Here is a 14576-nt window from a genome sequence, read left to right as displayed (position 1 = left end):
TTGTATATTTAGGGGGTATTTAATAAAACTTAATATTTATTACTTGATTACTTAAGTTGATTTTAAGTTAATACTTAAATTGTTTGACTTAAAATTTATTACTTAATTCTCATTTTATGTATTAAAGTTGTTTGATAAAATTAAGTTAAAATTTATTTTAAATCATCAAATTAATATATTTATTTTTATAAATTATAATTAGTACAAATGAGGTCAAGTAACAATAGAGGTCATAGAGTAGTAACGAAGATCGTAAAGGTAATTAGAGTAAATAAGGGTAAAAAGGTAAAATGAATATGTGAATTTAAAAATAAATTAATTATTTTTACTTATTACTTGAATTTATTTTTTACTTTAAGTTGTATCATTAAGTTATTTTACCAAATATACTTAATTTACTTAATAACTTAAGTTATTAAGTTGGTTTATCAAATTCCCACTTATTTTGGCCTTGAAAATATATTATTGTACTTTTTTAAAATGGAGCAAAAATTTCCCAAACATATGAAACAAATTTGGAATCATTCATCCCAAATATATCAAATAAATTATAAAATAATAATAAATTTTATATAAAAAATAAAATATCTTATAAAAAAAATATTAATTTATCTTATATCATTAAAAATCATTTTTAAAAATTTTAAAATTTAAAGTAATAATTTTTTTATATCTCAATTTTTTAAAACAATGAATTTTTTTTTTAATGTAAAGCTCCAATAATTCTTGAATTTTGCATAAAAATTACTACTATTTCTGATTTTAAAATATAAAAATGGATACTAAATATTTCACTAGACATAAGGATTACTGGGCTGAGGCCCGTGTCCTCCCTCTCTGAATCGGGTTTTGGGTTATTGGGCCGTTTCCTCTCTCCTCCCTTCGAGGTTTGGGCTCATCCGAAATTTTGGGTCACGTAGTTGTAGTCTAATAATTAAATAATTTTATAAATTATTTAATTACCTTACTTTATTATTATCAAGAAATAAACAATCATTTTGATTAACAGGGTCAACCATATTGAATTTCAAATTTTTTTTACTACTTTCTTATCTAACGGTAACCATGACCAATTAAGTTTAAAATAATTTTTTTATCAAAGAATTCCAAGAAAAAAAACAAAAATGTTTTGGGCCTCATCACAATCAAAGCTTGGGGCTTTTCCAATTGGTTTTGGAGGCCTAGCCCAAATTCAAGCAGTTTTAAGTAGGAATATTTAGTGGTGTTTGGGTAAACCAACTTAATAATTTAAAGTGATTTAATAATTTAATTTAAGTCACTAAATATATTAAATATGCTTTGTAAAATAACTTAATGATATGAATTAAAGTAAAAAAATTAAATTTAAGTAATAAGTAAAAACAATTAACTTATTCTTAAGTTTACATCTTTATTTTATTTTTTTACTTTCATTTATCTGAGTTACCCTCACGATCTCCATTGTTACTTAACTTTCTTTACCTTAATTATAATTTATGAGGATAAATATGTAAATTTAATGATTTAGAATAATCTTTAAGTAAATTTTTATTAAAACAACCTTAATACCTAGAGTAAAAATTAAGTAATAGATTTTAAGTCAATAACTTAAGTATAATTTAACTTGAAGTTAACTTAAGTAATTAAATAATAAATATTAAGTTTTACTAAACATCTCGGATTAAGGATCGTTTAGTTGTAATATTATCTACTTTAAGCTCAAAATGACTCTTATGATTTTAAAATGCAATTATATGATTAAAAAGAGTTTATATATATAATAGTGTTATGAACTTTTCTTCTCTATCCATGTCAAATATTACAATTGCAAACATAATATAAAGGTTAGGGAAAGAAAGAAAGATGAAAAAAAGAAAAATGTGATAACCAATTTTTTGTTATTGATTAGCGGAGAGAAAGGAGAAAAGAAAGAGTCGTATTCAATTTTATTTGCTTTTTACATATTGTGAAAACATCGGTGACCGAAACAAATTATCCTTTTTAAATATAAAACTATTTTTAAATCACAAAGTCAAATAAAATTTATTATTTTAAGTAAAAAACAAATTTTAAAAGCAAATGGACGGCCACATCATTTTCTATTTTGAAAAAATAAAAGCTAGAAAGTATAATCAAAGGATTCCTAATCTTTATCGTTTCTATCTTCAAAATAATAATAATAATAATAATAATTCTCTAAATAACAAATAAAAAAATCCCATGTTAATCCAATCCCAAGATTCTAACAAAGATTTGGACACATGGAATTTTGTGCAGATAACTAGATGAGTACCACCAAAATTGAAAATTTCAACCACCAGGCAGGTAATAAGCAATTCAAACCCAACAAAAGGTTACAAATTATGACTTATATGCATGCTGGTCAAAAACATACCTCTGATATCAAGATTTTCTGTAACTAAAGTCAATGCAATCCTATTATCATTTATTACAGTCAAATATCATAAACAAACTTCACTGCATGAATTCTAACTTTAGAAGACACAAACATTCTTTGAGCCAACATTTTTTGGCGTTTTCCTCATTGGGTCTCCAGCTGTTTTGCCATAACTTCTACACCTTGGCCCGCTACCTTGACCAAAGCCAAGCCGAATAGAAGCATACCTTATGGTCAATTTAGTTATCATCGCAAGTTTTCTGTTGATTTTTGTGATAACTTGTTTCGGCATATTACCTACATTTACGGAAACAAAAAAGAAGACTTTTACTATATTTCAAATTAGGGTTACATAAAAATGATATTTATACTAACTCTCAGGTAATAAAATTTCAAAATACCCATGAACCGTATTTGAGGACGTTGTCCCCTGCACCTCTAACTTCTCGTTCGTCTTCAACAATAAAAATACAAATTTGAATGACAAATATTGTCACTCCGCTCTATTCCGATAGTTATCTATTTTTTTTTCATATGTCTTTCACATAATATGAGTCACATACTACAATATTTTCTATCATAAATTGTGGATGTAATTATAAATATGAAAATTACTCTAATTTTTTAGAGTTAGAAGTCGTGGAAGGATTTTCTTGAGAGAAACTCTATTTTCTTTATAAAAAAAATGAAAAAAACAAATATTATTATTATCAATTTTCGTAGCAGATGATAACTTCAATAATTACTTCCAACTTTTAAAATTATCGAGTTGAATCCATTTGAACATCAAAACCCATTTGCAACACAATAGAAGTAACTAAAAATTTTGAATTGAAGTTATTAAGTTAGCACCTTGTGAAATTTATCTTTAAAAAAAAAAAAACTAAATATAAGGATACTTGAAATGAGATGGCTGGTGGGCACGAGATGTTCCTCAATGGACAAATATGCATGCATACATATCCTTGATGTGAAATATGAGATTCATTGAACGACATAATTAACAAAAGAAAATGTTTTATTTTCAAATCGAGATATGCTTACTCGAATCCCAACCCAATCAAATCAAATCAAATCAAATCAAATCTAGTGAATTGTGAGAAACTATAGTCGTAAATCCGAAAAATGTTTGATGTGTAGTGGACTAAAATACTAAAAGGCCTATATAATTATGGGGACAAGTAAGCCGATAATCAGGTGCGTTAATACATATGATGGTGTCGAGACATGTTTGGACATCATCAACTCGTGTAACTCATGATCCATGAATTGATGTAATCATAGGAAATGGAGTTTTAATTAACAAAATATAATTATGATTATATTTGATTTTGTCTTTTTATGCGCAGGTCGCCATTTGATGGAGGCGGCCTTTTTCTATTTGGTCCAAGTCTCCAAATTATTATATTCAATTATTCACCTTTCCCTCTCCATCTCCCTCTCCCTCTCCCTCTCTCTCCCTCCCTCTCCCTCTCCCTCTCCCTCTCCCTCTCTCTCTCTCCCCCTCTTCCTCTGTCTCTTCCCCCATCAAGTCATTATCTTAACAGTGTAATCCACTCATGCCTGTGATTGCTACCTCACTCTTCACATCAGCATTAAGGACGGGGCGGGCTTGCAATCATATCCCCCTTGAATTTCTTTGGCTACGTTCCCTATCATGGTAAGCAAAGTCAAGAAACTTCGCGACATTTTATAAAATTTTTTGATTTATTTATAAAATATAAAATTTCTCGCTTTATTTTCTTTAAAAAAATTAGTTTAAAAAATTGACATATAAATTTTTTTAATATTTTAAGACTATGTTTGGTTCTTAAAAAATTAAAAAAAAAGTAAATGGTGAGAAAAATAAAATAAAAAGCTAAAGAGAAATAAAAAATAAGTTTAAATTTAATAAATTATTTTTATATATTTTTTCAAACGTATTTCATAATTAAATAATATTAAAATTAAATATGAAAAAACTATTTTTCTTAATATTGTTTTTCTTTTTCTAGTCATTTTTAAGAACGAACCAATTCATTTATTTTATGCTTTTATTAATTTCTAATTTTAAAAAAAATTCTATTCATTTTTTTGTATTTTTGTGTGGGAAATGACACATGTGAGGTGAAGAGGAAATTCAATCATTGGTTTATGAATTATGAAAGATTTAATTATAAGGAGATCATTATTTAATAATTAATATTTAAATATATATTAAAATTACGGTCCATCATTGAGATTAATCTTGATCGAAATAAACCTTTCACGGTCCGAATAGTTCATAAGTAGGGCCAAATTTTAACTTTTATCCCATTCGACTTTCAAAGTTAATCATGAATTAGGTTGAAAGTATGTTTATAATTGAAATTATTAAGAAATTAATTTATATTAAATGCTAAATGATAATTAATCAAATATTTGATATTTACTAGGGTTTATTTTATCCTCCTCCCACCACGAACACTACATTCCATTGTACCAAATTTGATACGTATAGGTGAATAATTTATAAATTTATAAATTTTTTTAGCATATTCTAATAAGATTTGATTTTTTTTAATCAATTTTCATCGTGAAACTAAATACAAAAAAAATCAATTTTTTAATATATTTTTTCTTCCTTTTTTTTTGAAGTGAATTATGATAAAATTAATACGAATATCGCTTAACTCAAACCCATTTTTACTTTACCAAAAAATATATTTTATTTTAGAAGTATTTATTTTACAAATTATTTTCAAGAATTAAAAAAAAAAAAAAAAAAAAAAATCAATCATTTTCCATGTCCATCATAATGAGATGGAGCAAAGACTAGGGGGGAGAGTGAGACGCAATCCACCATGAGACAAAGGAGCCGAAAGCAGAAGACCAACAAAGACAAAGGAGATAAGGCGCAGGGAGGTCTTTTATAAAAGGCCGCTCCTCAGTCGTCTCAATTCTTCTACTACCATTGATGATCCAGCCAAACCCATCACCAAGCTTTCCATTTACTCCACTCCACACCTGATTACCAGGGTGTAAACCAACCTTTCCTTTTCCCCTTTTCTATGAATTTTTTTACCTTTCCATTTCCATTCACATTTGAAAGGTGGGTTCTGTCACCCTCAAATCAAATTCATTCTTATGGGCATAGATTTGTCCTTTTTTAATTTTTCTGAGATAGGCCAATTCAGGACTATCATGGGGGACCGTGTTGATTGGAGCTATCTTTGGATCTTTTTTGACACTTCCTCAAAGTTCTTGGCACAATCATCATATTTTTAATGAATATTTTCGTTTAATATTTCGTCATCCTACCCCATAATTTCTCAACTTTCCTCAAAAATTAATTTGATTTTCTTTTGAAAGTTGGAAAAAAAAAATCATTGCATCCCGTAACAACAAATAAAAGATATAATGACATTTCATAAAATTTAATACTTATTATTTAATGATTTAAGTTGATTTTAAGTTAAATTATACTTAAATTACTGATTTAAAGCTTATTACTTAATTTTGTTTTAAGTATTAAGATTTTTGGATAAAATTAATTTTAAATAAATAAAATTGATATAGTTATTATTATAAATTATAATTAAGGTAATTGAAATCGAGTAACACCAGAAGTCATTGAATAACAAAAGAGATCGTGAAAGTAATTAGGATAAATAAAGGTAAAAAGATGAAATGAAGTTATTCTATTAAACATACTTAATTTACTTAATAATTTAAATTAAATTATTAAGTCATTTTAATTTATTAAGTTGGTTTGCCAAATACCCACAAATTTAAATAAGTATGATTTTTATATTTGATTTTATTATGAAAAACATAAAAGATAAATATAATTAAATTATATTTTTAAATTATTAATTAATTAAAATAAGTGACCTACTAAGTTTATGTGGACATAAAATAAAAAGAAAATCAATATTTTTTTTTGGATTATGACATTTTAAGAGCATATGAAAAAGAATGGAGAAAAATTTGAGAGTTATAAAATTAGAATAAATGTAGGTGAAATTAAGGTCTTTTTGTCAAAATTGAACAATTAGGGAGCTACATAAATTTGGGTCAAAGAGAGTCCTATAAATTACCAAAATTGGAAAGGAAGATGATGGATAGGGTAGATTTGGAACTGCAATTAGGCACACCTCTAGAGGTATAATGTTTTTCAAATTCAACTAGTAAATCTTTGAACATGGATTTGTAGGGATGGGATTGTTTTTATGGACCATTTTAGAAGGAAAAAGGTGAGAAAATGGTGACTTAAGTGTACCATAGAATGATGACACCCAAACATACCTTCCATGTTCAAAATTTTCCTTGCATTTCAAATGGACAAAAAAGTGGAGGAGTTTGAAGGTGGTTGGTCCCACTAAATTGGAACTCAAGAGGCCTCACTTTATATCATCTGCATGTGAATTTAAAAGGAGAGTGCAGGGAAGCAGAGGGCTCTCCATTAAGGGTGTGTTTGGGTCATTCAAAAAAGTTGCAAAAAACTCAGCAAGCACTTTCAGGGCTTTCTTTTGGAGCACTGGGCCCAGTGACGCCATCCCTCTATTAAATTTAAAGAAAAAGTGTTTTGTCTGACTCATGATGACTTGGAAGGAGCCTAGACTTCTATGACATGTTCAAGAAACCCCAAAATTCCCCTGTCAATGCCTATGCATCTAAAATAGATCAGGACCGTCCATTTCATACCATTGGTTTATTGTTTATTTCCACCCCTGATTTGCATACTCAATTAATTTGGTCAAGAGATGCTAGTCCAAGCTCTTCAAGTAAGATGGGAGAGCCCATGGTGTGATGGTGCCCTGGTCTGTCTTGATGCTGATGTGGAAAGATCCAAGAGTGGAATTGTATTTTTGTGGAGTGAGTGTGAGTGTAGAGGAGCCAAACTCAGTGGGGAGCATGAATTAACGGTCATAAATTAATTTGGCGGGAAGTAACTGTTTAGGTGTGAAATGGTTTGAGCTCTGTGGGGTACACTTTAGGAATTTTGGGTTCGCTTCAGACAAGCAATCTCGACCTTTCGGTGTGTGTTTTGGACTGTTGGCCTCCTCTAATTCCTATATAAACCACACCATCCGCCTCTGCTTTTACTCTACACAACTTCCCTTCCTCCTCTTCTTCTTCCCACTTCTCTTTCCCTGCCACGATTTCCAATATCAACTACTCAAAATTTTCCGTTTTCAGAGACTTTTAGAAGTTTTAGCTTCCGGGTATTGTACAAGTTTCCATTTCTTGCAGTTCTGACCAGCGCTTACATAACCATTTTAGTAAAACTTGAGTGATTTGAACTTCTCCGTGTTGAAAAAGTTTCAAAGTTTTTGCTTTAATTTTGCTTTGGGGTCTGATTTTTGAGGAGGGTGGGTGGGGGGAATTTCCATCATAAGTAAAAGTCTGAATTTTTTGGAAAATGATTCTGTTGCACAAATGGTGCATTCTGTGGAAGCTTTATTCAATTCTGGAGAAAAAATTTAGTGTTTCCAAGAGTTTCTATTTTTGGATTTTCCAGATCTTCAATAGGTACAGTCTGGACACTTAGCCAGTTTATTTGCCTTTTTCCTTTCCTCTGTTCTCTGCTCTGTTTTCGCCATTTTCTGTTCAAATAGTTAGTGAAATACAACAATGGGAGGCGCGTCTCTGCCCCCGGGGTTTCGTTTCCACCCCACAGACGAAGAATTGGTCGGATATTACCTGAAAAGAAAAGTAGAAGGCCAGAAATTTGAGCTTGAAGTGATTCCGGTGATCGATTTATACAAGTTTGATCCATGGGAGTTGCCTGGTATGCTGCAAAACCCCCCATCTTTTTCGAGTATCCAGACACTCAAAAAAATGATGCATTTTACATTGATCTTTCATTTTCTATGCCCTAGACTAATATCTAGAACTGAGCATGGGAACTGGTTTTTTGGTTTAAATTTGAACAAAGGACTTTAGTGGTGGAAAGTGCTTTTTTGTTTATATGTTTGTTTTATTCCTTTTGGTTGTTCTTCTTTATGGACCACAACCAGTCATATTAGATCTTTATTTCAATGGGGCATCCAGCCTTTTTCTTCTAAAAGCCGGTTCAATCGGGTCTGCTTTATTTTTCAGTGACATTCATGCAAAGAAAATCTCCATTGCAACAGTGAAAATCCCTTTTCAGAACCTTTAATTGGTTTTTTTTCTAATTATTATTTTTATTTTAATTATGATGTTTGTGGAAGTTTTGGTTCTGATAATGTATGCCATGAACTGCAGATAAGTCGTTCCTTCCGAAACGGGACATGGAATGGTTCTTCTTCTGTCCTCGAGATCGGAAGTATCCTAATGGCTCAAGAACAAACAGAGCTACTAGAGCTGGCTACTGGAAAGCCACTGGGAAAGACAGGAAAGTTGTAGCTTGTCAATCCACTGTGATTGGGTACCGTAAGACCTTGGTTTTCTACCGAGGACGGGCACCTTTAGGGGACCGAACGGACTGGGTCATGCACGAGTATCGCCTCTGCGATGATCCTTCTCAAGGATCAGGTTTTCAGGTAATTTGAGACAGTCATTTGTAAGGGATTGTAGTTAGATCATTCAGTTTTGTAGTCTGAGAGACTGAACTAGCATTTTGTTTACCGAAAATTGGGTTGCTAGGGGGCTTTTGCTTTGTGTCGTGTTGTTAAGAAGAATGATCCGACACAAAAGTCAAGTGATTTCCATGGAGAAGCGAAAGGAAAGCAGGTGGGAAGCAGTTCAAGCAATGGTGATTTCACCTCCGCAGCAATCTCGAATGAGATCTTGAGCATCTCAGACAACATTCCATCTCAAGCTAGTCATGCATACAATGAGAGTAATTATTCGAGTCCTATGGCTTCCCCTTATGAAGCCGCACGGCCTGTGGATTTTGAGCTTTCTTCAAAGGGGACCAATCCTACAGACTTCTGGGTCTCACCTGATCTAATTCTAGATTCTTCAAAGGTATTCACTTTAATGTGGGGAAAGGGAAAAGTTTCAGGGATGAACTGCAGTTAATTTTGAAATTTTAGGTGATTTGATTATTGGAGTGATTTTCTCAAACATTTATCCATGGCTTATTGCAGGACTATCAGCAAGGACAAGAGACTGTATCTGAATTTGTTCCACAGTATGATTTTGCAAACTCAATGAGTTCATGGAATCCATACAGTGAAATCTCACCCTGTTCATCATACTCAAATTTTCCTGGGGAAGTTGAATTTGCCGATGACTTCAGTCGCATTGGCTGCATGTCGCCTTACTCAGGGGATCCCAATTACATGGGATTTTATGGAAATGAAGATGTACCTTATGAAGGTTATGACCAGAACAATTCTCTAAGAAATCCAAAACAATTCTGAGAAACACAAAAAAAAAAAAAAAAAGGGAAAAATCCCTGTAGCTCATTTTTTCTTCAATGCAGGGTTTGAAAATCAAGTTCCAATTTGCAGACAAGAGAGTGGAGATGAGAGTTTTGGGGAGTGTAGCGGTCTATGGTTGCAGGAAGACAACTTGGTGATTGTAATGTAAGGGTCTGCTCTGGATAGCATTGTCTGACCGGGTTTACCTTGTATGGAACCAGCTAGAAGGGTCTCTGAGACAACGCCTTTTATTGTTTGTTCAGAGTGGAAAATACAAAGTACAACAGCCCATTCTAGTATATTAAGCAGAAGGAATTTCCAGTGAGAATCCTCATCAGAGTCGGTATGGGAATTGGTTTAGTATCTAAATGTTGAGTTGGGTTGTTGTTTGAAGCTGTTAGGTAGTAGAAAAAGAGGGAGACCTCCAAGTGATGATCACTTTTATCGATTACACCTGGAGTTGGTTCTGATATATATGTTTTTACCAAATAAGCTTCCTGCACAGAAGCTGCCACTGTTAATGAAATCTATGTTTCTTTCCTTAGTACATTCATGGAAGCATATTTGCATCTGGATGACTTCAAAATGCCTGCAGAATAACTCAACTCCACGTGCAGCAGTAGTATACCTATTCATCAGAACCATAAGTTGTTTTTCCTAACATGTCCATGGTTGGCGAGAAAAAGAAAAAGTTAAAGAAGAAAATAAAGAGCGTTTGAACTGAACAGGATGCCTCCTTTCAATCATCACAAGCCCAACGTTTTGTCTCAATACCAGTGAATTTGCTTGAAGTTGTGAAAATGAAAATATTCTCAACAAATTGAAAAAGTTCAGGATGAAAGTTCACTTTAAATGTTCCAATTATAAGCCTTTACCACTAAGAGGTTGCTTTCAGAGATAACCCTTAGAATTTTGGTTGGTCTTGTGCCTGAAAGGGACTAAATGGATCCATCAGAACAGCTTCAAGCTCTATGTGAATGCATACTATTCATGTAATTTTGTGACTACTGATCAACTTTTACTTTTCTCGAGAAAAATCCTTCAAAAAGGAAAGAATCAGACATACATTCATTCTAATCATCAATCCTTGAGTTGGCTTCCAACCACATACTTATGGATTACCTACCAGTCATCGCCCCCTGAAACGATCAAATCAGTACTTTGAACTTACAGCTGAAGGGTGCTCAAATTAACAAGGAAAAAAATGTGATGCTGCGAGTGGACGAGACCATAAAAAAGAGGCCAGCGAGAATCCAAGGCATGTATATTTCTGTGAACCGAAGTTTCTGATTTATTCGCCCTTCCCTTGGGTAAAGCATCTGGATAAAGAGACTACCCTAACTTTAAACAAACTTTTTCTTCAAAAGGCCTACAATATATAAACTCTTTTCATGCAATATCAACCAATGTTCTCTAAAACTAGTCGATTTTCTCACCTCTCCTACTACATCCCTATCACCTACTACTTGGCTAAGAGGTATCGAATAAATAGGAGGCCCCTTTTCCTAACCAGATGAGCAAATGAATTGCTAGTTAAGAACATCCCTTCAACAATTGTCCTCCACTTGTTTCAATTCAAGTGAAAATGAGGAAAAGAAACAAATGCAAATGCAAATGCAAACTAAAGTATGATAGTGGGGTAGTTAGTGACTTGTAACACCAAGAAATAAATCAAAATAGCAGTACTGTCCTTGTTATGTATATATATGGATAGAAAACTTCTGATTGAACACTCTGTTTTATCTCTTTATTAAGTACCACAGCTATGGAGTTTTAATATAAGCTTGCAATTTGAGGACTACAAAAGACCTGTACTTCTTCAAGAGTAGCTCTGGACTCATCTCCAAAAAGGGACTCTTTCCCATCTACCCTTTTAGCATAAGACAATCCCAATCTAGATTTAGCTTGCCTTAGGTCACCAATACCAGAATTAGTATCAGGACCTGCAAACCCACCCATAACAGGTGCCAATGGTGGTCCAATGAGCAGCCCATCTGCCCCAAATTGGGGCCCTCCTCGAGCATAATCAAAAAGGGCTGCACCACTTCCTCCTACTTTGGGTAGAATGATAGGATCACTCTTCTCATTGTCTGTCCAATAAAAGAGAAAAGCATCAAAAGTGTCATAGTAATCGTCTGTACTTCTGTAGCCTTCTGGATTAAAGGCCCCAAACTTGAAGGACTTGTTTGTGTAGCCAATTATTACACACGGGCCCTTGAAGTCGCAGCAGCCGTGGAAGTTAGTGGCGCTAAATCCATCGATGGAGGCCTTATAGCAGCATTTTAGCTCCTTGCCTGCCATCATCACGAAAACTCTATTCTTATATTCATCTCAACAAAAAATTGATTACTGTAAAGCTCCATGTTTCAATCTTTAAGCATTTGGCCCAGAGAGCCAGGCAAAAAGTTGAGGATAATGAGTTACTTTTCCCAACTTCAACTATGTAAAAGCTAGTGAGAAACACATTTTGTACTTAAATCCATTAGAACCACTGCATTATCTTATGATAGAATCTTTATCCTTTTGAAAAGAAAAGAGCACCCAAACACCCTGCTATTGGATCCTCAACTGTCTTATTTGATAAGAAGCAAAATAAAATATCATTGTAACACTACCCATCCGACTTAGATGCTTGTTTTTGGTGAATGGAATTGTTACGAGTACAACTATTCTATTGATGAGAGATAAGGAGAGGAAAAGAGAGTACCCCTTAAGAATGTTTTGGCAACCAGAGAAGGTGAGAAGGGGAGGTCAATATCATAGTACTTAGGCTGTGGACTGTCGTCTGTGTTTTTCCTGCCAGTGTTCCAACCAAATAAGCTTCTTGGGCTTGTCTTCCACCACTGCAGTGCTGAGTTTGAGACGCAGCAAGCCATCTGCAGATGGCTAGGTCATGCCCAGGACTCTCATTCACTTACATCCTCACAAATATCACAAAATGGGTCCTAGTTACCCTATCCTTAACGCTTCTCTACATATTCATTGACAAATGTCATTTCCTTATTGGTTTTATCGCCCAAGTATCCTTGGTGCCTAAACCCAATTTCATTTCCCATTTGTCATGCCGTTTGAAACCTACAATTAAATATTAGAAGAAGGAATTTAAAGGCTTAAAATAAAGAAATGAATTTTTAGACTCAATCTTTCTCTTTAAACTCAAGCCTACAATACCACCACTACTAAGACAAACACTGCATGGAAGTAAATGTACACCGGTTGTCCCTCCTTCATTGTATGTTCCTCAATTAGGGAAGGACAAGTGGCCTAATCAAAGCTTTGTGCACTACCATTTGTCTCATGGAAGCAATATAGATGAAATGACTAAGCATGCCCTCAAGGATCACTGTATCAGTAACATAGTAATTGATGTAGAGAGAGATCTTCCTTCCTAGAACTCTTCTTCTAGTTACTTGAAAACTAACTTAACCATTGGAGGGGATATTCCAAGAGTCCCTTAAGTTGTCCTTTTCAAAAAGCAAAAGGTTATATTTAGAGAAAATACTTATGGCAATCCAAGTACTATACTTTGTTATTGCCCAACATCACTTGTTAAAATCATAAATAAAATTTTTTAAGTGCTCTCATTAAAGATTACCACTCATTTTTGAACTAATTAGGTAGTGGCCAGATGATATAATTAAGATCATGTATGAATCAAATTGGGATTATATTATTGCTAAACAATTTAATGTCTCTTTTTGTGCTAGTGAAATTAATTAGGATCATGGGTGGAGCTTTAATAGTGGGACGGCAAGAAGTTGGTGTAGTAAATGCAGCCAGGTCAGAGGACCATTGGCCTCAAAAGAAAAGTAAAGGAGTGGAAAAGCTTACAACAAAAAATTAATTTCTAGAGAATCTTATTCTTTGAAGTCAACCTCCAAATACCTCCACATTAATTCTCGTCCATTTGTTACACAATAATATCTATGATATTATTTGTTTCCATGCATGATGGGCATCACCATAATCACGTGGTTAATGTATGTATATATATAAAGATGTCTTTAATGACATGATCACTTGTGGGTGTCGAGTTTGTCACTTGCCATCTAAGGCCCACTTGAACATGGGTGGAAGCTTGTTTGAAATAGATTGATTGAGTTACGCAACGTAGGGAGTATAAGCCCTAGAAGACAATAAACCGCTTCCTGATGATACCCAACATGCCTAATAAGCTTGTAGTGGTGCCACCATCGAGATAGGCTTTGTGTGACAAGAAATGTGTTAGTTGCCCTTAAGGATCACTGTATTAGTTGCACAATAATCAATGTAGAGGGAGATCTTCCTTGTGAGAACTCTTATTAACTTTCTTTTAGTTACTTGAGAACTAAATTAGTCATCAGAGGGGATATTATGAGGATCCTCAGGTTGTCCTTTTATTATAGGAGTCCTTCAGTAAGAAGGAGAAGGTTCTACCTATGAAAAAAACTTGTAGCTATCTGCCTTATTCTTTACTGTTGTCCCTAAATCACTTGTTAAGATCCTAAAAAAAAACTTGAAGCACTCACTAAAAATTACCACTAATTTTGTGAACTTGTCAAGTAGAAGCTAGATGATAATCGAGCAAAGAAAAATCTGTATGAATCAAGAAGTTGGTGCAGTAAATGCAGGCAGGTAGGACCAGTGCCGATTGCAGAGAACCATTGGCCAGTGCACGATGTGTTAGCTGGAGATGAGTTTTTTTATCACAAAGATAGAAAATAGATTTGTAGACTAACAGCCCTCAACATGGGTCCATAGCTCAGTGGTAGAGCATTTGACTGCAGATCAAGAGGTCACCGGTTCGAACCCGGTTGGGCCCTCTTTTTCTTTTTGTATTTTTTTCCCCAATATCATGTGTTCAGCTCAAATATCATCTCATTTGAAACCACATTAATCATAAAAAG

The 14576-nt window shown here is 33.3% G+C and overlaps 2 protein-coding genes and 1 non-coding gene across 3 annotated transcripts; 2 read left to right on the top strand and 1 right to left on the bottom strand.

The window, feature by feature from the left end:
• The first annotated feature begins 7433 nt into the window (after positions 1–7433).
• On the top strand, positions 7434–10237 carry LOC100255731 (NAC domain-containing protein 71). Its single transcript, XM_002280858.5, has 5 exons — positions 7434–8129; positions 8588–8865; positions 8969–9292; positions 9415–9646; positions 9753–10237. Exons 1-5 carry the CDS (start codon positions 7973–7975, stop codon positions 9857–9859), a joined length of 1098 nt encoding a protein of 365 aa, XP_002280894.2. The 5' UTR covers positions 7434–7972; the 3' UTR covers positions 9860–10237.
• Positions 10238–11357: 1120 nt separating this feature from the next.
• Positions 11358–12655, bottom strand: LOC100250549 (uncharacterized). The gene is made up of 2 exons (XM_002278539.4): positions 12398–12655; positions 11358–11984 (listed from the first exon to the last, which is right to left on the bottom strand). The coding sequence occupies exons 1-2, from the start codon at positions 12564–12566 to the stop codon at positions 11464–11466; spliced, it is 690 nt and encodes a 229-aa protein (XP_002278575.1). The 5' UTR covers positions 12567–12655; the 3' UTR covers positions 11358–11463.
• Positions 12656–14420: 1765 nt separating this feature from the next.
• TRNAC-GCA (transfer RNA cysteine (anticodon GCA)) lies at positions 14421–14492 on the top strand. The gene has a single exon. It is a non-coding gene; the product is annotated as a tRNA-Cys (tRNA).
• The last annotated feature ends 84 nt before the right edge of the window (positions 14493–14576 follow it).

Source organism: Vitis vinifera, chromosome 2 (assembly GCF_030704535.1).
Source record: "Vitis vinifera cultivar Pinot Noir 40024 chromosome 2, ASM3070453v1".
Taxonomy (NCBI): domain Eukaryota; kingdom Viridiplantae; phylum Streptophyta; class Magnoliopsida; order Vitales; family Vitaceae; genus Vitis; species Vitis vinifera.
The sequence above is the reverse complement of the archived record's forward strand: the minus strand, read 5'-3'. Positions and strand labels throughout refer to the sequence as shown.